This window comes from Drechmeria coniospora, chromosome 02 (genome assembly GCF_001625195.1).
Source record: "Drechmeria coniospora strain ARSEF 6962 chromosome 02, whole genome shotgun sequence".
NCBI lineage: Eukaryota > Fungi > Ascomycota > Sordariomycetes > Hypocreales > Ophiocordycipitaceae > Drechmeria > Drechmeria coniospora.
In genome coordinates this window covers 3,797,195-3,821,146 of record NC_054390.1, presented here as the reverse complement: position 1 = coordinate 3,821,146, position 23,952 = coordinate 3,797,195, and the positions used below count along the sequence as shown (strand labels likewise).

Below are 23,952 nucleotides of genomic sequence, written 5' to 3'. Positions count from 1 at the left end.
TACTGTACTTATAGTACGGAGTCCGCAGTACTTACATGATGTCGAGTACGGAGTACTGTACGAGTGCTCCGTAATTATGGTCAAGATCTCAGATTATGGTATTACGTCCAAAAGCATGGGCCATATCACAAGATGCACGCGCAATCTTTTCCAGTTTGTCTTCGACCGTCTTCAACGACCAAATCATTGTTTCAGATGGCTGTTCTGCTGGTGATGACCAAGTACATACCTCCACGCCTCCACAGGTGTATACGTGTATGTTCGCAGTCCGGCAAAGTGTACATGTAGAGAAATGTCCGTCTGATCTATGGGAGCTAGCTGTACATCATCTTCTACGAGAGACGAGAATTGTTATCCAACTTGGCACCATATGCCTCTCAGCGTGCCCTGCAAAACCGAAAACACATGAGAGAGTCGAGGTAGGGTGGCAGGGTGTGCCGCTCATTCGCGATGGGGGAACACCGAGGAACAGGCGACAGGGAGGGAGATGTTGCAGTCGATCCATCTACGAAGCCTTGGCCGCGTCTAAAGCCTTGAGCACACCCTGCACCTGATTCACCAGCTCTTTCCTCCTCGCCCTCACCTCGGGAATGCCCTCGGTATCTACGCCGTCGAGCTTCAGCAGTATGCTCTGCAATATCGACTCGGAGAGTCTCCGATGCTCCTCGTCACGAGTCTTGGGGTCCGACGGTGGCGACGCGGTGTACTGGGTGCAGAGAGGCAGCCATTTGGCGACAAACTCGTCGTGCAGCTCCTCGATGCGCTTCATCGGGCCACTGCTGCTACCGGCACGTGGAGCGTCGCATGGGCTGCTCGCCGAGTCGCCCTCGCCCTTGCTGTCCCTCTTCTTGCCGCTCTTCTTCTTCTTCCGACGACGCGACTTGGCGTCGTCGGGGGAGACGTCGGCGATGACGGCGTCGTCGGGGGCGGCTTCAGGGAGCACGGCCATGAGCTCGCTCCTGTTCTTGACTCCGTAATCGCGGACGGCGGCGGCGGGCTCCTTCAGCTGCTTGCCCTTGTACAGCAGCTTTATGCGCCGCGTGGCTCGATCCGACAAGCCCATCAGCAAGCCGATGCGGTCCCGGACATCGTTGACACGCAGCTTCCCATCTCCGATGGAATAGGCGGGGAAGTTGGCGGGGTAGGTGGCTCCCTTGTTCTTGAGGATGAGGATGTCATCCTCGGGCGTCGAGCGTCGCCTGGGGTAGTGGCGTTCGCCGGCGTCGAGGTCCCGCGATGTGATGTAGCTGAAGTCGTCGTCCGTCACGGCCGGCATGCGGCCCGACACGGAGCCGTAGGGTGAGCTCTGCTCGCGGTTGAGAGACCAGCCATATCTCGACATGGTCAACGGCACGGCGACGAGGGCGGCGAGGCTGCCGTAGACAAGCCCTGGCGAGACGCCGAGCGTGTCGCAGATGTAGTCGCTCGATTCCTTGTAGGCCGACGAGAGGTTCGAGAGGGTGCCGCTGAGGTAGGCGGTGATGTTGTGCAAGGCTCCCGAGGATGCCACGAAGGCCTGACTGGAATCCACCTTGACTGTCGGTGGGCAAGGTGGCCTGGGGACAGGACACCTCGGACGACGAAAAACTGTTGACCACGATTCTCTGCCTCGACAAGAAGCGGGGGTCACGACGCAGGAGGTGCCGTGGTGGTGTGCTTGTGCCCTGCAGCGTAGTTGGTCGGCATCCGTTTGGGCGTCGAGCGTGGGGCGAGCGTGCGCGCCAATGCAGCGACGGAGCGTTGCCGTTGGGCGAGATGCAGTCGGTCGAGGTACGGGATGTGCGATCCGACGCGAGGCCGACGATTGGGATGGGCCCGGTGACACTTGTCGAAATGAGGCAAGGAGGTGAGCGCGGTGCGGCGGACCTATTGCTGCAGCGGGCCTAGAGGGTGTTGGGATGGCGGAACGGCAGGCAAAAGGTGCGGGACGAAAAGGCTGCCGCTGCCGGTCCTGCTTTTGCTGAAGGTGCCGCTTGATGGTCGGCAGTCAGGACCGGATGAGCTGGCGGGAGCGTGATGCAACGAGGCTCGAGGGCTTGCGAGTTTGTGAAAGGAGAGGCCCAGAGGACAAGGGAGGTGGTGATTGGGCTGAATTGGAGGCGGATGCATTGTGCCCAATATTAAGTGCCTGAATAAAAAGTATGGGGTAATACGGCGTATTACCCACAACTGTATCAGCACCAAAGCCTTGGTACTTTATAGCAGTACTTACTCTAGGTGTACTACAGTATACATAAGTACAATAGGTGCCGTAAGTACCTGCAGCTGGGCGTCATTACTGGCACTCTACAAAGTACTCCGAGAGTAACGTAACTAAGTACATTAAGGCTTGGGCGTACGGAGTAGGCGTACTGTAACGGTACACGTGTGTAAGCAAGTAATATACAGTATCAAGTGATAATGTACACTCCATACTATTACCCAATACTAATACTTGCTTGTATTTTAAGCAATGGACCCCCTCCTTCGTACTTACTTACTGTACGGAGTACAAGTACTGTAAACAAACTACTTACCACTTACTCCCTGCTTGTGCAGCACTAAGATCTTGCAGATGTACAGTAGTATTAGATAAGCACATCCTAACCACCCAGAGACAGCCATAAGGGCGAGTCAGGTGACCAGATTCAACATCCTCCGAGCACGTCGTTTCCTTCCTTGCGAAATGATGATATGCTGGCGGTACAAACAGCATCATTTTTTGTCGACAATACGATTTTGCCCGAGGTGCAGAAGTGTGTGTGTCGACAGCAGCCCATGCAACAAGCTGTCCGGCGCTTCACTACAGGTCGTCCTTGCGACCAATGACTTGGACTGGACACCCGATGTCATCGTTACATTGCGTATCCAGGTACGTTCAGCAAGGCAATAATACCAAACGGCTTCTGCAGGTTCCTCTGTTTCCAGTAATGCATGTCATCTATCCTGTTCGCCGTAGGTTCGCCGCTCGCGAGGTGGTGAAACAGTCTTCGACGGACTGAAATGCTCCATCCGCTCCTGCCGAGTCCAGTCCGGTGCATATTATCTGTCATACTCTGTCACACGGCGATTGCATGATTGGAATGGCAAGCATCCATCCAAGTGAGGAGGCCTGCATTGGCGATCCGTTGCTACACAATCACGCGGCGAGGGGGGACATGATTGGCAAGGTACTTCCGATTTTCGATCAAGGCTGACTCTCGGGCATCGACTCCCTGCCAGTGTTCGTCATCTCGAGCGTCTTCATTTGATGAAGCGACAGAATAGTATCGGCACGGAGCACAGAACTCCCCGCTGTCCGTCGGTTCGCCCGTCAACGCCCGAACAAATCAGAGAGGGAGCTTCCGTATCAACCAGGAGCGGCCGGGGGGTAATGGATGCGGGCATTGCTGAAGCTCGCCTGGATTGCTACCTTGGCACCCGGCCATGCGCTTCTCGTGTCACGCGAACCGGGGAAGCAACATATAATGCCTCAGCGTATGCGAGCATGCCATCGGCCATTCATACATGCCTCCATTTTGCCACCCGGCGGAGGGTGGAGGCGGCCGAGCTCGCCGCAGTACCGTGCCATAAAAGGGCCGTCTGCTCCTGATTCTGGTCAGCCTCCATTTCTAGTACGGCAGCCATCGGCATCTCTCTCTCGCACTCCCTCAGCAGGAAGTGGTCGTGGTCTGACTGGCCAAATTCGGCTCCCGCGTGAAGCATCGATTTGACTGGCCATGGCTCCTACGATGGACATCACAGTAGGACCGCCGCCGCCGCCGCCGCCGAAGCGGCCTAGCCACCTTCCCCGACAGAGCTGGCAAGTGCGCTGACTCATGGACCGACGTGCGTAGCATTACCCGGGCAACATCATCAACGGCCAGTTCGTGGCGTCCGAGCGGACCAGACACTCCATAGACCCCGCGACGGGCGAAGCGCTGTACGAGGTCCCCGTGGCCACCAGAGACGACCTCGACCTGGCCGTCCAACATGCTCGCGAGGCGTTCACCGCATGGTCCAAGACGGCATTTGCCGAGCGATCCAGGCTTCTTCTGGCCTTTGCCGACGCCATCGAGCAGAATCGGCACGAGTTGGAACAGCTGTTGACCATGGAGCAGGGCAAGCCGCTTTCCCTATCCCACCAGGAGCTCGACATGACGCTCGCGTGGCTTCGAACCTTTGCGACCATGGAAGTCAAGGAAGAAGTCGTCGAGGACGTCGAGGAGCGGACCATCTACGCCACCTTTCCTCCCTTGGGTGTCTGCGGAGCCATCATCCCCTGGAACTGGCCCATCCTGCTCGGCATGGGCAAGGTCGGGCCGGCGCTCATGACGGGCAACGTCATGATCGTGAAGCCGTCCCCGTTCACGCCGTACTGCGACCTCAAGCTCGGCGAGCTCGGCATGTCCATCTTCCCACCCGGCGTCTTCCAGGTCCTCAGCGGCCACGACGAGCTCGGCCCGTGGATGACGGAGCACGGCGGCATCGACATGATTTCCTTCACCGGCTCCATCCCCACGGGCAAGCGAGTGGCGGCGAGCTGCGCCAAGACGCTGAAGCGCTACGTGCTGGAGCTGGGAGGCAACGACGCGGCCGTCGTGTGCGAGGACGTGGACGTGGCCAAATGCGTGCCGAAGATTGCCATGAGCTCGTTCCTGAACTCGGGGCAGATCTGCATGCTCACCAAGCGCATCTACGTCCACGAGGAGATATACGACCAGTTCCGAGACGCCATGGTCGAGTTCACCAGGGCAAAGGTCAAGACGGGCGCCGGCTTCGAGCCCGACGTGGTCGTCGGCCCGGTGCAGAACCGCATCCAGTGAGACGCCCCCACCCCCCCCCCCCCCTCGGCTCGGCGGGCCGACGACGAGGGCGCGTTCGTGGGGTTGCTGACGAGGCCAGGTTTGACCTGGTCAAGGACATGTACTCGCAGATCGACGCGTGCCGGTGGCGGACGGCGCTCCGGGGCGAGGTGCGGTCGTCGTCCAAGGGCTACTTCATCGAGCCTGCCATCATCGACAACCCGCCCGAGGACTCGCGCATCGTCGTCGAGGAGCCCTTTGGGCCCATCGTGCCGCTGCTCAGGTGGACCGACGAAGACGACGTGCTGCGGCGGGCCAACGGGCTGCGCACGGGGCTCGGCGCCTCCGTCTGGAGCCGCGACGTCGAGCGGGCCGAGAGGATGGCTCGGCAGCTGAGCGCCGGCAGCGTCTGGGTGAACTCGCACTTTGACGTGGCGCCCCACGTGCCTTTTGGCGGCCACAAGGAGAGCGGCGTCGGCGTCGAATGGGGCATCGAGGGCTTCAAGCAGTACACAAACTCGACGAGCCTATGGGTGTGGAAGAAGGTATTTGATTGAGCGAGGGAGGGAGGTGGGATGCCGGGGTTGGGCTGACGAAGTTGGCGAGCACCCGCTCTGGCGTCGGTTGTGACGGGGGCAAGCAGTCGGCATCAAGGCTAGGCTGCTACCTGCTCGGCCAGTCGAGGCAAAGGGACAGCCGCCAGCGATTCGGGAGCATTTGCTAGAGGACATCGAACAGCCTGTCTAGGCTTGATTTGATTTCTAGGGATCCTCGTCCCCCCTCTTGCGAGGGGTGTCGAGTTCCCGACGTTGACTTCTCGAGCCTGTTCGAGAGTGTCATTGGCGAGGCAGCTCGTTGCGGGTGGACGCTGATGATGATTCGACTTTTGTGTGTGGCCGCCGCGGGTAAGACCGTTCGAGGACGTCGGTGCGGCTTGTGTGACGAAGCAGCGGCCACTTGCCCGCAAGAATGGACGTTATCCGTACGTGACTGCAGGTTTGGGTGAGGCTATTCCGGTGCCCTAGTTGGGACTACAGTGCAGCGAGCTACGAGGGCGTTGTGCGTGCCGCACTGTGGAGAGGTGCACAAGTACTGCTCTGTACCTTGCAAGTACTGTATACCGCATGCTGTCACCAGTAGGTACCTACTTATGTACGTACTTGTCCGTGTACTGTAGTGTTGGGTGTCTGTTACTCCCTCGTTATTCAACAATAAGTACAGCCAGTACGAAACACATCCTGTAAGTAAGCACTGTGCAGTAGAAGTACAGCACGTGCGGAGTACAGCGAGTGCGGTACCACGGAGTACATTTCGGGAGAACTTAAGTACGGAGTACAAGTACAAGTACTGTACGGAGTACATGTACTGTACATGTACTGTACAAGATTCCTCAGAGAGTGGAGGATGAATTATTAATGGCCCTACTGTACTCCGTAGGTGGTGACGAGCAACTCGATTAGCAGTCGGAGTAGCTGAACTTGGTATTGCAGCATTATTATTCCCTAGGCTGTGTTGGCAGTTTTAGCACGCAACAGGCCTTGCCTCTAAGCGTCATCCACTGATTGCATCATCTCGCGGCGCTTCTGACTAACGCCCGAAGCACTACTCCGTACGGCCTGACAAATCCAGTCTCGTCCGCTACGCTTCCATTTAACTGCCCGTCCATCGAACAGCAACGGCGCCAATCGTCCACAGTTCCCGTGCCTCTCCCGAAGCTGCCACCGCCACCGGCTTGATGCAGCGATTGATTGCCCCGCAGACATATATCTCGCTCGCTACCCCTCTTGCATACTCGAGACTGCACTCCCGCAAGGCGACGCCCATGTTCAGCATCTTCCGACAATTCTTCTCAACAACACCATCCCCCCAACGACAAGCGAACATGGCAGACGCAGGCAAGAAGGTCCAGCAGATGATTAACGACAATGCTGTCGGTACGTCGTGGATTCCTCACCCAGCCTACCTCCCCTCCCCTCCATCCCCTCACCTCGATCCAAACTCGCTTCCCACCTCCTTCATCTCGTATGCATCTACCGTCGAAGCTCGGGGCCGGCTAGTAACACGTCGCCGCAGTTGTCTTCTCCAAATCGTACTGTCCCTACTGCAAGGCCACGAAGCAGACGCTGAACAACCTCAACGTCGACTACGCCCTGCTGGAGCTCGACAACGACCGTAGGTCTCCCCTCACCCCCATCTCTCCCCTCCAGACGCATGCCGCCCCCGTGCGCCGGGCGCTGCGATCATGCACAGTCGCCATTGACACCTTGCAGCCGATGGCAGCGCCCTCCAGGAGGCCCTCGAGGAAATCTCGGGCCAGCGCACCGTCCCCAACGTCTTCATCCAGCAGAAGCACATTGGCGGCAACTCGGACCTCCAGGAACTCTTCAAGTCGGGCAAGCTGATTGAGCTGGTCAAATCGGCCGGTGCCCTCAAGGCGTAAGCGGCCCGGCGCATCCGCGAGCGGAGATGGGCCTGATTTCTAGTCAGAAGCCGGCTGTGACGGAGCCATCGTCACACCCGAGGCGGATGCCTAGTGGCGTAGGCTAGACGCAGATGCTAAGCACGGATGCTAGACACGGATGCTACTAGACATGGATGCTAGACGCGGATAGAGCGGCGTTGACCGGCTCGTGGGAGTGCTAGAATTCGCCAATGGCACAAAGTCTCGAACGGTTGTGAACTTGACGAGTTGGCCAGTGTCCCTTTGATGCAGAACTTTTGATGCACCGGCGCGCCTCTTGCTTGCCATGCGTGGCACGAAATGTCCACGCACGTCCTCGCAGGTAATAACCGGGCAGGTGCTCCAACCTGCCACGCCTGCCGGCGTCCCCCCCCCCCCCCCCCCCCCTTGACCATCACACGACTTGGGCCGCGACGGTGCCCACCGGTCGCTCTACGAGCTCCATGATGCCCTCGATTATGTTCCTCCTCGCCTCCTCCGACGCCACCTTGCTGCCGGACAGGTAGTTCAACCACAGCAGCCGGGAGAGGCGCTCGTCGTCGACGGTGCCCATGACCTCTCGCGTCGGCTCCCGCTTCTTCGTCCGCTCGCCATCGCCGTACAGGACCGACAAGGCACCGGCGCCGTCGCGGCAGAGCAGCAGTTCCTTCTTCTTCGGCACCGACCCGCGGTTGAACATGACCTTGAACCGCTTCATGGCCCCGGCAAAGGCCTCGTCGTTGTAGGCCGTGCCTCGCTGCGAGCGCGCCTGGATGGCTCGCACGAAGCCGTCGCGCAGGTGGTGGAAGTCGGTGTCGCGAACGGGAACGATGCGGAGGGCGGTGCGGCACCCGGACTCTTGGAGGATCGAGTCCCACGTCTCGTCGCCCTCGACGGCGTCGAGCAGGGCCTTGCGCAGCGCCTCCTTCTCCGTCGGGATGAGCGTCGTCGCGAGCGGGTTGATCTTCTTGACGAGGTGGTGCTGCAGCCGGGCAATGTCCTGGGTGGCCACGTACAAGCCGACAAGGTAGACCTGGATGCCGATAAAGGTGACGGTCCGCATGCCGAGCCCGACGAGGGTGAACTCGACACCCGCTTCGTCCGAGATGGAGGCCGCCATGGACGCCTCGTTTCGGTCTAGTCCCTGCCGCGCCGTGGGCATGTCAAGTTCGATGGCGCGCGGGAACGCCTTGACGAGGCCGTGGCCGGTCGGTATGATTTCCCGACCCTCGTCGTCATGCAGGACCACCTTTCGCTTCTCGCCGGCCTCGGTCTTGAACGTCTCCGTGGGAATCGACGACGGCGCGTCGCATTTGACGGCCAGCTTGGACCTCTCGCCCGAGCCGTCGAGCGCCTGCTTGAGTTTCCATGCCGTGTAGACAAAGGAGACGATGCCGGCGAGGGCACCGGCGGCGAGGAAGGCGGTCCGATTCTGCTCGTAGTCGCGCCGCTTGGCGTTGAGCTTTGTGATGTCGAATTCCTCCGTCGCTCGTGCCGACGGTCGGTGGGAGAAGAGCGTCCGCCGGAGAGCTGCTGGTGCACAGCGGGAGGGAAGGGTTCGGGGAACGAGCCGAAGCATGGCCGAGGTCATTGTGCTGCGTGCGGCGGGCGACGGATCTGTCCGTCTACCTGGGGGGTTGGGTATCTGTGATGTCGGCACAATGCTACGTGACGTCGAGCTTGACAGCAAAGACTGTTGCCTTGATCCCTCTTGGCGGACGTGGTGGAGGATGTGTTGGAGGATGTGTTGGAGGATGTGTTGGAGGCTGGCTGTCGAATGACGTACGATGATGCATCACCAAGTATTACGGAGAATCGCTGCAAATATTTCGCAGGTAGTGCTGCAAGTATTTCGCAGAGTACTCTGTACGGAGTACAGTATCAAGTAATACATGTAAAAATCCAGCACAAGTACAGAGTAGGTACACTGAGCATGTACAACTAAGTACTTTATTAGTTGTACGGAGTACTCCGTACTTTCTTAAGCACAGTACATACTGTACTCCGTACTCTGTACTGCACTTAAGTACTTAAGTAGTCGTATTAATAATAATACTTGTACACCAACAGCGTACCGTCGCAGCAATGGAGGGTCCTGACCTAAACGGGAACTTGCTTATGTCAGTCGGGTGCAGCACAGAACGTGCCTGCAGGCGGCTTCACACCGGCCTCAACATAATACCCATTGCCAGTACGTAATGGGTGTGTAAGTGTGCATGAAATAGAACGATCGATTGATGAGTCGGCCGTGCGATCATACACGGCTACCGAGGCAAGTGTACAGTACATGTGCGAATGGACCATCGAGCACACGGGCGAAGGCGCTGGGGCATGTACTTGGTCAAGTACTCGTTAGATCGCTGTCTATTTATGCATGCAGATATGTACAATGGATGCTCCCAAAGGATCGCTCGTCAGGCGGCAGAAAAAGCCAAGAAGAAAGATGTAGGGGAAAATGGCAGAGCAGAACGGCGAATGCCCTAGGCACTACAGAATTTGCTCGGGCTTCACAACGAGCCAGTTCATGTGAGCCGTCACGGGAAGCCCCTCGCGCTCCTGATCGGCCTTTGCCTTTTCTATCATGCCCTCGAGCTGGCGCATGTACTTCTCCTTGCGGTTCACCCACAGACGTCTGCCGCCCCTCGCGACGTCGACGCGGAAGAGCATGGGCCCGTCGCTGTCGGGCGTGTCGCCGGCCGCGAGGATGGGCGGCTCCCACTCGTCGATGTAGGTCATGATGGCGGCCCACTTGCCGGCCTTCCAAGTGGCCGGGGTCCAGAGGTAGGGCGTCATCTGGAGGTCGAGGTTGGCCTTTTCGTCGTAGGTGCCGGCGGCGATCTGCTTGCGCGACGACGTGAGTTCGCCCGTGGCGAGTTTCTTCATGAGCAGGGTGACGCCGATGACGTTCTTGGCCGTCACGTTGTAGCCGTACTGGGGGTCGGAGGCGACCATGCGGACGAGCTCCTCCGAGGCGGCGCTCACGATGTAGACGTCGATGCCGTTGTTCCTGAGCTTGTTGAACAGCTCAACCTGGCCCCTGTAGATCTTGGGCGGTTGCACCTCGACCTTGACGACCGTATCGCCCTGGTACAGGGTCGTCGGCACCGAGCCCTTGAGCTTCATGAGCTCGTCGACGTGCACCTTGAGCTTGCGGAGCGGGATGCCACTGAAGATCTGGGCGGCGAACGGATAGCAGACGGCATCGTCGATCTCGCACAGGCGATGATAGTAGCTGTACAGGCTCTCCTTGTGCCCGGCCGAGTCCTTGAAGGGGATGAGCTTGAGGGACGGATCCATGCTGTCGCGCGTGATGACCGCCTTGTTCTCGAGATAGGGCAGCAGCGACTCCTCGAGGTCGAACTGGTAGCTCGTGTTGTCCATGTCGAAGACGGCGTACCGACCCTGATTCTTGTTCCGAGCGATCATCTTGTTGAGCGCGGCGGCGACGTCCGACGGCCAGTGCGTGAGCCGGGGTCCGGCCGTGCATTTTCCTCTCGTGCCGGGCGCCGCTTCTGTGAGGGAGAGGGTTCCGGCAACCGCCAGGGATAGGGCGGTGCAAACAAAGGACCTCATCGTTTCGTCGTCGTCGTCGTCGTCGCTGGAAGAGGTATGGAGAGAGGGGGAGGGGGACGGCGGTGAAAAGGGAAGTCGGTTGACGATGGATGCATGAGGCCTGACGGTTGACGATGGATGCATTTGGTTTGGGCTCTGCCATGCATTTATTGCGACCCAGCCAGCCGCTGGTCGCCCGGCTCGCCGACTAGCCAGCGAGGCAGCCCAACAAACGAGACTCCATTCTCCGAGGGGGCATGATCCCGCCTTCCGTCCGCAGTAGACGGGACCGGTATGGAGTAGGTGGACTGCTACCTCGTAATTTCCATCGCATATACATGTACGGAGTACGGAGTGCTGTGCTGTGCGGAGTACAAGTGGTTGCACTTGCACGTATTCCTGCCGATGTACCCGTACCTTTCAGGTTCAGGCATGAACATGGGGGGCCGGGGGGGGGGGGGGGGGGGGTTGCAGAAGGTACCTCGAGAGCAATTCGTAGAGGGTAGTACTTCCTCCGGCTGTCGTCGCTTTCGTCCCTCGCCTGCGAAGAATATGCAGACATGTATATCCATATGCGGTGGTACGCGGCATCGTGCGAGATGGCCGGGTTGCTTCAAGTACACTCGGTTACGTGGGTACGAGCAGGCGTACAGGCATAGACCGCGACGGATTTCGTCGGACGATTCTCCAAGTACTTACTGTACAGTACGGAGTACTGGTGCATGGAGTACCTGCAAGGTACTTACCAGCAGTTCGGTGTGCCAGGTGCCGTGGGCGAATTCGGGCGCGCAGGCCTTCCCTGCCCAATGGCCCGGCACCCACCGCCGACTGGCGCCGACTGCCAGCCATCCGTTCGGCTGAAGGTGGATCGCTTCCCAAAGCGACCTCGAGTCAAGACTGGCCATGGCGCAAGCCGTTCAACGACCACGTCACGTCGTACACTACGCACCTACCTATTTCTCCACGACGACAAATCTGTTGCGGCTAGCATCGCCCGGCGCATGACGGCGGAGCCCTCTGCCCGTGTCCTCGGACGAACATGTCCACCATCATGCTCATGCACGCGTACTGTACGTGTGCTTGCACGTCGGTACATGCGCATGCCACTTGCCAACCTGCAACATGTCCATGGCAAAATCAAAAACAATTCAATCCAGGATTTCTGCAAGCCCGATCAATGGGCAAAACCCGAGGTCGGCATCGGCCACGACCTCGTCGTCCGGGCTTCTGGTAGGGAATGGTGAGTACGAGAATAGGTACGGAGTATTACTCCGTACAGTAAGTAATACTGGTACATTTAGCCCGTGTATAGTAAGTAGATAGGTACCTGTAGTTTTACTACGGAGCAAACGCACATGCATGACGGAGTTTTCATACACAAATGACAGGTGCAGAGATTGGCACGTGAAATGCTAGGGTGCATCGGCAGGCAAGTACACCTACTTGTGCTGTACATGTGCTTACTTACGTGCATGTACTGTATTGTAAGTGCAGTAGGTGTAAAAGTACTTGCTTAGGTACGAGGCACATGTACTGCTGCTAGGAAGTAGGCGTCAGTAAGTACTCCCCAAGTACAGTACTGTACTGTAGTACGGAGTAATTACATGTACGGAGTACGGAGTACAAGTACTTGCATCGAGCAAGTGTACATGCAAGTACATGACAGACGACGGAGCACTCCGCGCATGCAAGCATTACATGTAGGCCATCAGTACAGAATGCAGGTGCAAATGTACTTTCTTATACTTGCGTACGGAGAACAACTTGGACTCTTCGTTTACAAGTACATGCATGCACTCCGTCCACGTACGGAGCACTTGAACATACAAGTACTTATTCTCGTACGAGGTCTTGGTACTTGCAATTGTACTTACTCTCCGTACTTGTGTGTACACCGAATGCAACTCCCCGCAGATGTACGGAGTACGGAGTACGGGGGCCAGGAATACTAGGAACGTGCACCGACGATCCAAGTACTTGGCTTGGTGCACCAATCAGGATCACAGTGCCAGGTACATGTTACACCACGACATGTGTGTTTGAACGGAGTACTCCGTACTACTCGCATAAGTTCAGAGCGTACGGAGAAATAATAAGTACATGTAACTCCGTACTCCGTACATTTTGCAATGTCTACAGTAATGCCACTCACATACGAGATACTTGTCGTACAGTATACCTACTACTTAAGTACTTAGGTAGGTAGGCAAGCACAGTACTTATACAAATACACTTGCACTGCAGCAAGTACACACACGTACGCCTACTGTACTGATCGGCCTATGCATCGAGTTTCTTGGCACAACACAGCCCTGATGTCTGCCAGCAACGTACTCGCACTACTGTGCTTTCATATGCATTGCGTGCAGTGATACCGGCATCAACTACTTGCACGCTCGTGCAAGTGCGCTGCAGTGCCATACATGTGCAGCTTCGTTTCTACGCCTGCCATGCACATGCTTGCATCTGTCGGTGTGAAGACGCACCCGCCCATGGGGAGCATTCGTGCCGCGATCCTACTTCGCAAGTACATGTCCATCAAGAGCAAGCAGAGTTGTCGCCGAGCCTCGACCAACCCCCGCAAATGCAGTGGAACCGACCACGGCACAGCCAAGGAGGGCCGGCAGGAAACATGCATGGCATGCGCGGGAGCATGGATCGGGATTGCCTAGGGAGCGGGCGCGATCGGTGTGCGATGGAGAGACCAGCTAGCTCGCCGCCTTCGATGTCGACGACAGGATGCAGCGGGAGCAAGGTCCGAAACCTTGGCCGTCGACGAAATGCACTCCCGGACCATGGCTTTGTCGCTGTCAGCGCTTGTTCCTGCACCATCGGGACGGCTCCCCGTCCCCAGCCACCTCGATGGCGTGGGCGTGCTTGGGCCCAGAAGCCGTCTCGTGCATGTGCCAGAGAACGGTGCCTTGCCCGTGGAAGGTTGCTGTAATTATCATCTCGTCCATGCCGAGCAAGCCGCCCGGTCCAATGCACCCACTCGTAGCCGACGTCGGCGTGCCCATGCAAGACGCGAATCTTGGCGCCCATGCCGTCGTGCTCGGCTGGAGTGGTCCAAGTACGAGGCACCTTTGTGCCACCTTTGTACGGAGCGACCAAGCGATGTGCTGGGGAGTCAGGTGTGCCTGTGCGACACACCTACAGTGGGGGGCTGTAAGTACCTAGTACTCCGTAGGGTACCAAGTAAGTACAGTAATATTAGGTGTCGAACGCACGTGGGCTTGCGCGAGTTTTACTGCAGGGATTCTGCCAGGTGCCTGGTGCAGGGTACCTCGCAGAGTGCGAGTAGGAGGAAGCTCTAAATGGGTAATTCTGTGCGGATATACGAGTACGTACGGAGTACTGTACTGTACTTATTCCGTACTCCGCGCAGAGTAAAGCAGTATGTACAGTACTTAGGATGTACAACTACAGTAAATGTGGCGATGGTCAGCAACAAGGGCTATAACGGCAAGTACTGGGCGTCCTCCGTACTAGGTACCACCTAGTAGTTTGGTGATTACTCAGTGTAAGTAGTACACGTATGTCCTTGTATGCACTGCGATGAATCTACTGTAGAAAGTACGGAGTAAATGTAGATCCATCCATATTATTGGCGTATGCAACCCAAGATCTACCCTTGTACATGCAAGTAAGTACAAGCAAGTGCACTATTGAAATTGCTGCAAGTGTACGGAGTGCATGTGCACCCGCGTACGGTGCATGAGTAATACTTGTGCGAGATGGCCAGTCGGGCGGACTCGACGCAGTATTACAGGTAATTGCTGTACATTGCCATCGCTCTGCCACACACCTCGTGCCTTGACACTTTGATGCGCGCAGTTCACGTTCCAAGTACTTGCGGAGTATTCATTCGTGACTACTGCACAAGTAGGTACAGAGTACAGTATTACAAGGAAGTACTTAAGTAGGTAATTAATTCGTCATCACCCCGTACAGTATTTCTCCTCTCCGTGCAAGTTCAAGTACGTAGCGACAGTCCTTCCTTGCACGTACAGCACAGCACACGTACAGTACCTTACACTACGGAGTACAGCACACACCCATCTGCGAGGAATACATTGGAATACAAGCCAGCGTATACCTACGTAGGTGCATGTAGTACCCCTGCTGTACGAATATGCGAGTAAGTACTGTAGGTTCTGTGCATGCTCACCAACTTACGAGCACGTAGGTACTTGTACTTGCATCAAAGTGTGCTTACGGTACTCCGCACTCCGTATGTACTGTAATTGACAGTTGTAAGTACATGTGCAAAGCAAGTAACAATTACTACCTAGCAGCCAAGTAGGTACTCCGTATTAATTACTCCATAGAGCCACTGTAAGTAGATACCACGTATTAATGTATGGAGTAAATACCTGTGCACCTCCACATACTTGCTCAAATACAGACATGTCCACCGACAGTACGGAGTACAGTGTACGTACATCTTTGTGGGGTTCGAGATAGAGATCGAGTCAGTTGGTCCATAACAAGGCGACACGGGATGGATGGCGAGAATGACGTATTGGCAGCCTTAAAGAAATAATACTTGCAAGTGCTGTAAATACTTGCCCTCGGAGTGGATCGTCGGTGAGAATGGATCAACCGTGCCATCTCGATGCTTCAGCCGGCATGTGCGAGCCTCCCCTGTTGGCGGTACTTGTACGGAGTACGTACTCCGTAGGCCTTGGGTCATTTGGCTCAATCTACTTGCTTCGTATTACATGCTTGCTCAGCATGCATGCATTATCAACAACCAGTCGCCAATTCAAGCACATGTGCACGTGCGTATACTGTAGGCACGTCGTGTACATGATAAAATACTTGGCAAGCACTCTGTACACCTACACACATACATTTTCATGCCCACTAATAACCGGAATACCCAAGTTAGAGCACGGGGTGCTTGCTGTTCCCTTACGCTATTTACGCTATTAATAAGTCACCATGAATGGTAGCCAGTGAACCACATACACACCGTTCCCTTGACCACAAAGGTCAGAGGCGAGTTCAGGACATGCGCAATCCTGCTTTCGGCTGCGACGGAGGAGACGGCAATCCGAAATGCCAAGTGCTCGTTCCTGTGAATGATTATATGGTGCGCTGCCTGCACTGTCTACCTAGTATTTAGTAGGCGTACTCATACTCTACCTGGACAGTACGACTGACTGACTTAGTAGTACCCGGTCTTACGCAGTAGGGATAAGGAAGCACTGAACGTGACCGGTAAAGCATGCACTGGCCAAACCTGCGACCCAGGCCGCTGCCATACATGTCTCGTGCTACAGGCACTCCGAAGTAGGTGGGTGCTAAGTACTAGGCACAGTACTAAAATACTCTGTACTGTAAGTAGCCGTGATCACGTACCTACCTACTACTAGGTAGGTACCTAGGTTAGTACTTGGAACCTAGTAGTATTACAAAGGTACCTATGTACTTGCCTAGCTGTTCTCCGTACTCCGTACCGACCGACTGCTGCAATGGTGGCGAAAACCTGTACGGCGTACGTACTAACAGTATGTGTACCAAAGTGTGCAGATGGCTTTGAGACGTACGCACATGGCATACGACTCTGCATAAAGTACAAGAATGTACGGAGTAATGCTCCAGGTATTCGTAAACTCGCTGTGGGTAATGGAATTCTAGAGCTCATGCACGCCATGTATGCCGCGCTGGACCTGACGGAGCGCACGCGACTGGTCCCCAACTCGAACTGGCCCGGATGCCCCAGAAGTTGTTGGCGTTTCATAGCGCCAGTGTCAAAATAGCAATGTCCTTCAGAATGGGTTGTTTGTACCATGGCATGTACGAGTACTATTGATACACAAGTATACAAGTACGTGCAGTATAAGGATCAAGCGGTTACTAGCCCATCTGACCTTGGTCGGAGTGCAAGTACTCCATGTGGAGTGCTGGGCTGCCATCTAGATTTAATTGCATGCACATACTCCGTACAGTACGCATAGGTGCATGCATGCTCCAGATCCCACGGCTTGCTACACAACAATCAGTGCGCAGTCAGGTACCAGTGAACCTAGTACCGCCAGTGCCGAGGCCTTTCGTCCACCAAGGCCGAGTCGAGAAAAGCCGTCTCGGTCCCAAGGGCGACCGCTCGTCCGAGTATGGCCGTACTTGGATGCCAGCGGATGACAAGGCAACCGTTGCCTTGTTCAAGTGCCTACGATGGTACCCATTCGTTCTTGCTCGCAGGACCGTTGCTGTCCAGCCGTGATGCAGGGCAAACGAAATTTGGCTGCCTCACTGTCTGGCTGCCGTTCCCATAAGCTGCGGCAAAGGAAAGGTAAGATGCCCAGGGTAGGCACGCGGCAACCGAGCTTGCTAGGTGCAGAGGGTGAGTCGAAACCAACGCGTTTGAGAACAACTGTTTCACGTCCAGTATGGAAACCAAGGGTAGGGGACGCTTTTTGGCCAGCTTTGCCATTTTCTTGAACTCGTGCAAATAATTCGTGCAAAATACTCCCGACCGCACCACCTATCAAACGCGACGCGCAATAGGACTGACTCCATGCTCCCGTTGTACAGTACTACTTGTACGTGGGCGAGCAACGACTATGGAGCAGCTCGTACGGACCAGCGTCGGTAGCAGGCACCGAAGCGTCCATGGCAGTTCGTATCTTCACCTCCTCCGCGCCATCACCCGGCCGCTGCTGTTTCCTGTCTGCTGTGCGCTGTCTGCTGTGCGCTATCTGCTGCTCTGCTGCTCTGCCAAGGTGCGGCTCGGTCACCTCAGCTCAGGTCTCAAAGTGGCCCCTAAGTGGCCCCAATAATGGATGTGGCAGCGCTGTGGCACCTGCTGAACACATCCGCAGGCACCCCAGCTACGCTAGCGCCACCCACCAGATCGAAAGAGCGCGCGGGAGAGCCGTCCGCGAGGAAAACAGTGACCCCTCGGTGTCCACATGCCCCACGGCGGCAGCTTTGGTGACTTCCCAGTGACCGTCGACCACCGCAAGCACAGCAAGTACGGGGGTACTTAGGTATAGTACTCCATACAGTTCTCGTTCATGTACATGTACACCCTCTCCAGACGGCGCATGGTAGTACGGGCACGCCATGTGCATGTACAGGTACGTGCCGCAGCAATCGTGGTTCATCTTGGTACAGGTACCCGATCGCACCTGCGCAGGTACTTTCCTTGCTTACTGATGACCCAGCGAATGGTGCCGAGCAAGCAGGTACCGACCAGCACGACACCATGTACTGTACCGCTAGTCCACTTGATTCAACCTACTCCGTACCCGTGATTGGGTTGTTTGCTTGCATCGTTGCCCCGTCTTGCTCTGCTCTCCTGCCACTCCTCATCCACGTCCACGTCCACCATCACCATCGCCGCCGACAACAACCATTCTTCATCACCCCCCCTCGAGCAATCACCGACGACATCTGCAGCACACCCGGCAGCTCTGCTGGAACGCGGCCATACCCGCTCCTTCCATTTCCGCTTGGAGCCTCCGCCAGCCTGGCCCTTCTCGCTCCATCCGACGTCATCTCCGCTCCCTGCCGCCCTGCCCTGACCAAACGCACGCACGCACGCAAGCACGCCGTCGAGGCTCCGATCGGATTCGAGTGCCTTGGCGACGTTGGTGAAGCCGACGCGTCCTCCGAAAGTCATCCGTCAGCCCTCTTGGCCCCTGCTTCATCCTCTCTCCCGCCGAGAACCGCGCCTGGCCAGCCCAACGCCCGCTCGCTTCCCGAGTCCGCCCGCCCGTTCGTCTCGAGCTCGCCCGCCGCCACCCGTGTTTGGTCGGAGAGAGCGTGCATCCCGTCGAGCGAGGAAGAACGCCCCTGTCCGAGACCCCTCGGACTCGTCTCACTCTTGACTGCCGACCCCGTGCCGACGCCATGTCTGCCGTGCCCGATGTTGCCGCCGACGAGCAGGACGACTCTCGCTCGTCGTCGTCGACCACCTCGCCCGCTCCCGCCGACAATGAGGAGTCCGACTTCTTCCTCGGAGCAAATGACTCCCAGTCGTCGCTCGGCGTTCCCAACTTCCAGGACATGCAGGTCGACGACACCTGCTGGCCCCCCGTCAACTCGCTCCCCAACGAGATCCTCATCGGCGTCTTCTCCAAGCTCAGCACGCCCTCCGACCTCTATCATTGCATGCTCGTCTCCAGACGCTGGGCGAGGAACGCCGTCGATCTCCTGTGGCACAGACCCGCCTGCAGCAACTGGAAGAACCACAGCAGCATATGCCAGACCCTCGGCCTCGAGCATCCCTTCTTCAGCTACCGCGACTTCATCAAGCGTCTCAACCTCGCGGCCCTCGCCGACAACGTCAACGACGGCAGCGTCCTGCCGCTGGCCGTCTGCTCCAGGGTGGAGCGGCTGACCTTGACCAACTGTCGAGGCCTGACCGACTCGGGCCTCATCGCCCTGGTCCAGAACAGCGCCTCGCTCCTCGCCCTCGACATCTCCAACGACAAGAACATCACCGAGCGGTCCATCGCCGCCATCGCCCATCACTGCAAGCGCCTACAGGGGCTCAACATCTCGAGCTGCGACGGCATTTCGAACGAGAGCATGATCACGCTGGCCAAGAGTTGCAAGTACATCAAGCGGGTGCGTTCCCTCCCTCCGCCTCCGGACCGTCGGACCTGTGGGCTAACATCGGTACGACGGCCAGCTGAAGCTCAACGAATGCGCCCAACTCCGCGACGATGCCATCTTGGCCTTCGCCGACAACTGCCGCAACCTTCTCGAGATCGACCTGCATCAGTGCCACCAGATTGGCAACGGCCCTGTCACCTTGCTCCTCTCCAACGGCAACTGTCTCCGTGAGCTGCGACTCGCCAACTGCGACCTCATCGACGACAACGCCTTCCTCTCCTTGCCCGACGGCCAGGTCTATGACAACCTGCGCATTCTCGACCTGACCTCGTGCACGAGGCTGACCGATGCCGCCGTCGAGAAGATCATCGATTCCGCACCCCGTCTCCGCAACCTCGTCCTCGCCAAGTGTCGCAACATCACCGACGCCGCCGTCCACGCCATCGCCAAGCTGGGCAAGAATCTGCACTACGTCCATCTCGGCCATTGCGGACAGATCACCGACGAGGGTGTCAAGAAACTCGTCAACTCGTGCAACAGGATTCGCTACATCGACCTCGGCTGCTGCACGAACCTGACGGACGATTCCGTCAAGCGCCTGGCTCTCCTCCCCAAGCTGAAGCGCATCGGCCTCGTCAAGTGCAGCTCCATCACCGACGATTCCGTCTTCGCCCTCGCCGAAGCGGCCTATCGGCCGCGCGTTCGTCGAGACGCGAGCGGTGTATTTGTCGGCGGCGAGTACTTCGCTTCGAGTCTCGAGCGAGTCCATCTGAGCTACTGCGTCAACCTTACTCTGCGGGTCAGTACCGGCGCCCCATCAGTCGCCGCGACGGGCACCATGGCTAACTCGTCCGTAGAGCATCATGAGGCTTCTCAACTCCTGTCCCCGACTGACTCACCTCAGCCTGACGGGCGTCGCCGCCTTCCAGCGAGACGATTTTCAGGCATACTGTCGAGTGGCGCCCCCTGGTAAGTTGGCGTTGCCCCCGCCCCCTCCCCTCCCGGAATGATCATGGCATCCCTGAGACGGTCGGTTCGTAGAATTCACTCAGCACCAACGGGACGTCTTTTGCGTCTTCTCCGGCAGCATGGTTTCGCAGTTTCGCGACTTCCTCAACACCTCGCCCCGGTTCGAAGAGCTGCGTGAGAGCCTGCCCTATCGAGCGGGAGGCAGTCGCATCCGTGGTGCCGCTGCTCGTCGTTCCCAGGCGATGGCCAACAATCTTCCAGCAGCCGAGGTCGAAGGCTTCGACGACGAAATGGCCGACGAGGACAACGATTTCGAGGGCTTGGATGGAAGCGAAATGGCCGTCGACGCCTTGGTCCAGCTCCAGCAGGCGGGCATCGATGCTGGCCCGAACAATTCTGCTCCGGCCGCGACGTACATGATTCCTGTGCCGCCTCCGGCGCCAACCTTGGCCCAGCAACCCTTCGTGCCGCCGAGTGGTCAGGGACATGCGGCTGCGAGCCAGCAGTACATGTTCCCTCCAAGCGGGCCCATGGGGCCTTTGGCGTTTTCGAGCTTTGTGAACAGAAACATGGCCAGTGGACCGCCGGCGGGCGCTCATGGCCAGATGCAAGCGAGCATGGCTCCGTTGCCGGAGTCGAACCTTCAGACGGCCAGCACCGCCGGCGATGGGCCATCGACGGGCGCCAGCACCGCACCGATGCAGTCGGCACCATTCCATCAAGATCCAGCGAGAGAATAGATTGTCTTGTTCATAAGGTGGAAGGTGTCGTTTGGTCCGTGATTCGGGATCACCAAGCTCGTGCTGGCTTGCCAGCAGCTTGTGTGAGTTCCCGGCAGCACATGCTACTACCCCCGCGCGCACCCGCTGATGCAGCTGCAGTTCATTTTAGGGCAACGACTTGCGGCGAATATTTTCCAATGTCGGCATGTCGTCTCGTCATCATAGCATGCATGGAGTTTTTGATGTTGTCTTCGCCAAAGTTGACGATGTGGCAGCAAACGCATAGGGAGTCACGTACAACTCAGGTATACCACATGGAAGCAGTCGTTAGTTTGGAAGAAGCAGGCGATAGGACAGAGCGAGGCGTCGGGGTTCATGATGAAAATTGGGCGAGGGCCGGTTTGCTGCAGAACAGTAAAACTCGGCAACGCTTGGCTCTTGTCAGTGTCATGTCGTGTGCATAATGCGTACCCCGCGCGAGAGTGAGCACGAGAGGGAGAGCGTGAGGTGGCGTGAAATGGAGCGTCCACATTAGAGTCTTGACTATGGACTACGAAGAATAGTATTTCCAACTAAGTACTTCGGGCACCACTATCCCGAATCATGATTGAATTACCGTTGCATCGGGAGATCATGTCACTTGCAGAGGCGCACGGAGGAGGTATTTTGTCATTCATTCGTTCGCACACCCGCCTTTTGACTCGAAAGTAGACAAATACAGATGGTATCTAGAATCAAGTTTGCTTCCACAAATCTATCGGAACCGAGGCTACCAAAACGCTACCAAAACGCCGCACCGCAAATTGCCACGAGTCTGCTGGCCCAATACCGATGATGCTCAGACGGCGTTGGGCCCAGTCTTCTCGTTGGCAGCTGAGCTGCTTGACGACACGGTGCGGTCGGCATCGGTGACATGGCGCGTCAGCTCGACGTAGTCATAGGCGAACTCGCCGAGCTGGCAGTCATCGATGCCGATATCCTCATCCTCGGCGGAGACGCGCAGGGACAGGCCTGGCACGAGGTTCATGAGGAAAAGGATGATGCAGGTCAAGACAAAGGACCAGCCGAAGGCGGCACAGATACCAGCGAGCTGGTAGCCCAGCTGGATCCAGTTTCCTTGAATCCAGCCGATAGGGCTGTAGTTGTTCCCGTCGAGTCCGGCTATCGTGGAGCTGTGCGGAAAGTGGATCGTTAGCCGATGCACAACAGCAATGAGGATGGAGGGACTGGCGGCGCAGGGGAGGTGGAAGGTTGGAGAACATACGTGCCAAAGATGCCGGTAAGAATGTTGCCGATCATGCCGCCAATGCCGTGGACGGCGAAGATGTCGAGAGCATCGTCGACGCCGATGAGGAACTTGAGCTTGGTGGCAAAGTTGCAGCAGACGCCGCCGCAGACGCCGATGATGACGGCAGCCCAGGGAGTGACGAAGCCGGCCGCGGGGGTGATGGCGACGAGGCCGGAGATGGCGCCGGAGCAGAAACCGATGGTGCTCCACTTCCGCTCGAGGCGGTAATCGAGCAGGATCCAGCTGATGGCGCCGCAGGAAGCGGCGAGGTTGGTGACGTAGCAGGCCATGACGGCGCGCAGGTTCATGGCGAGGGCGGAGCCGCCGTTGAAGCCGAACCAGCCGACCCAGAGGAAGACGGTGCCGAGGACGACGTTGGTGACGCTGTGGGGTCGGTAGGGCAGGCCGGCGTTGGTGCTGTAGCCGGCACGGCGGCCGAGCATGAGGCTGTAGGCGAGGGCGCAGGAGCCGGAGGCGATGTGAACGGGGCCGCCGCCGGCAAAGTCGTAGGCGGGCAGCTTGAAAAGCCAGCCGTTGGCGTTCCAAGTCCAGTAGGCGATGGGATCGTAGACGATGGTGGACCAGACGAAGATGAAGACGAGGGCCGGAAGCATGCGGCCGCGATCAGCCACGGCACCGATGGCAAGGGCCGGACTTTACTCGCCAGTCAGCCAGACCAGCTCGCTTTCAGTTCACATGCGGTTCGCCGGGCGAGACTCACGTAATGGAGGCAAACATGCCCTGGTAGAGGCAGAGAAGAATGTCCGGCAGCAGCGGAGAGCCGTTGGGCTCCCCGAGCGTGTTCATCAAGCCAAACTGGGTCAGGTCACCAAGGAAGGCGTTGCCAGTGCGCGAAAAGGTCAAGGAGTAGCCCCAGAAGAACCACTGGAAGCCGATGATGGCGACGGAGAGCATGGACAGCAGAACGAGCTGGAGGGCCGACTTGCGACGGGCGAGCCCGCCGTAGAAGAAGCCGACGCCGGGGATCATGAGCAGGACGAGGACGGAGCAAATGGTAAGAAATGTCATGTGGCCGGTCTGCGAAGCCGTCAGCGTTGGTCGCCATCACTGCAGCTGGGGAAAGGAGAGGATGTAGGCGCCGGTAGCAAGCCAGGAGCTCGCATGACAGGCAGAGAGACGAACGTCGTAAAAGATGTTCAGGTTGTGGACACCAGACGAGTAGCCGTCGTCGGCCACGCCGGTGGTGCCATTGTATTCTACCGCCATGCTCGTCATGGCCCCGGGGGTCGGGAGTTTGTCGTCTTGCGGTCGTGGATGTTTGGTTCAGGTGCCGTGAGCCTGCGAGCGTGAGGGAGACGGGGCAGGGAAGCGGTCGATGTTATATCGCCGACCGTAACGCCAGGTAGCTCCCGGACACATCCAAGCTGACAGAGTCGTCCGCCACAGTGTCATGCTTGCATGGAAGCAGCTGGTGGTCAGGATTGGCATCCCTAGTGGCGCGCGAGATAACCCGACCTCGAGTCGCCGAGTGGGCGCGTAGGGATTCGTTCCGCAAGCTGGCGGTGCGCAGGGGTGCTTGGTTAGGTGCGCATGTGCACGTCGAGCTCTCGTAGCTGGGGCCGACTCTCAAACGTTATCGCGACGACAAAAATAGTGAGGCGCCTATCTTCCGATCCGGTGCGCCACCAC

The 23,952-nt window shown here is 57.6% G+C and overlaps 7 protein-coding genes across 7 annotated transcripts; 3 read left to right on the top strand and 4 right to left on the bottom strand.

Moving 5' to 3' along the window:
* Positions 1–505: 505 nt before the first annotated feature.
* On the bottom strand, positions 506–1,342 carry DCS_04176 (BAG domain protein; the record flags this gene model as incomplete). Its single annotated transcript, XM_040801488.1, has 1 exon — positions 506–1,342. One exon carries the CDS (start codon positions 1,340–1,342, stop codon positions 506–508), a length of 837 nt encoding a protein of 278 aa, XP_040656521.1.
* Positions 1,343–3,710: 2,368 nt separating this feature from the next.
* DCS_04175 (aldehyde dehydrogenase) lies at positions 3,711–5,320 on the top strand (the record flags this gene model as incomplete). Its single annotated transcript, XM_040801487.1, has 3 exons — positions 3,711–3,785; positions 3,846–4,780; positions 4,864–5,320. 3 exons carry the CDS (start codon positions 3,711–3,713, stop codon positions 5,318–5,320), a joined length of 1,467 nt encoding a protein of 488 aa, XP_040656520.1.
* A 1,325-nt stretch (positions 5,321–6,645) lies between these two features.
* On the top strand, positions 6,646–7,203 carry DCS_04174 (uncharacterized protein; the record flags this gene model as incomplete). Its single annotated transcript, XM_040801486.1, has 3 exons — positions 6,646–6,697; positions 6,837–6,935; positions 7,034–7,203. The coding sequence occupies 3 exons, from the start codon at positions 6,646–6,648 to the stop codon at positions 7,201–7,203; spliced, it is 321 nt and encodes a 106-aa protein (XP_040656519.1).
* Positions 7,204–7,618: 415 nt separating this feature from the next.
* Positions 7,619–8,794, bottom strand: DCS_04173 (uncharacterized protein; the record flags this gene model as incomplete). The annotated part of the gene is made up of 1 exon (XM_040801485.1): positions 7,619–8,794. The coding sequence occupies one exon, from the start codon at positions 8,792–8,794 to the stop codon at positions 7,619–7,621; it is 1,176 nt and encodes a 391-aa protein (XP_040656518.1).
* Positions 8,795–9,690: 896 nt separating this feature from the next.
* Positions 9,691–10,899, bottom strand: DCS_04172 (phosphorylcholine phosphatase; the record flags this gene model as incomplete). Its single annotated transcript, XM_040801484.1, has 1 exon — positions 9,691–10,899. The coding sequence occupies one exon, from the start codon at positions 10,897–10,899 to the stop codon at positions 9,691–9,693; it is 1,209 nt and encodes a 402-aa protein (XP_040656517.1).
* A 6,773-nt stretch (positions 10,900–17,672) lies between these two features.
* DCS_04171 (F-box domain-containing protein) lies at positions 17,673–21,032 on the top strand (the record flags this gene model as incomplete). The annotated part of the gene is made up of 6 exons (XM_040801483.1): positions 17,673–17,742; positions 17,928–18,380; positions 18,446–19,335; positions 19,400–20,122; positions 20,181–20,292; positions 20,365–21,032. The coding sequence occupies 6 exons, from the start codon at positions 17,673–17,675 to the stop codon at positions 21,030–21,032; spliced, it is 2,916 nt and encodes a 971-aa protein (XP_040656516.1).
* Positions 21,033–21,852: 820 nt separating this feature from the next.
* DCS_04170 (ammonium permease) lies at positions 21,853–23,538 on the bottom strand (the record flags this gene model as incomplete). The annotated part of the gene is made up of 4 exons (XM_040801482.1): positions 21,853–22,186; positions 22,279–22,956; positions 23,024–23,340; positions 23,446–23,538. 4 exons carry the CDS (start codon positions 23,536–23,538, stop codon positions 21,853–21,855), a joined length of 1,422 nt encoding a protein of 473 aa, XP_040656515.1.
* Positions 23,539–23,952: the final 414 nt, after the last annotated feature.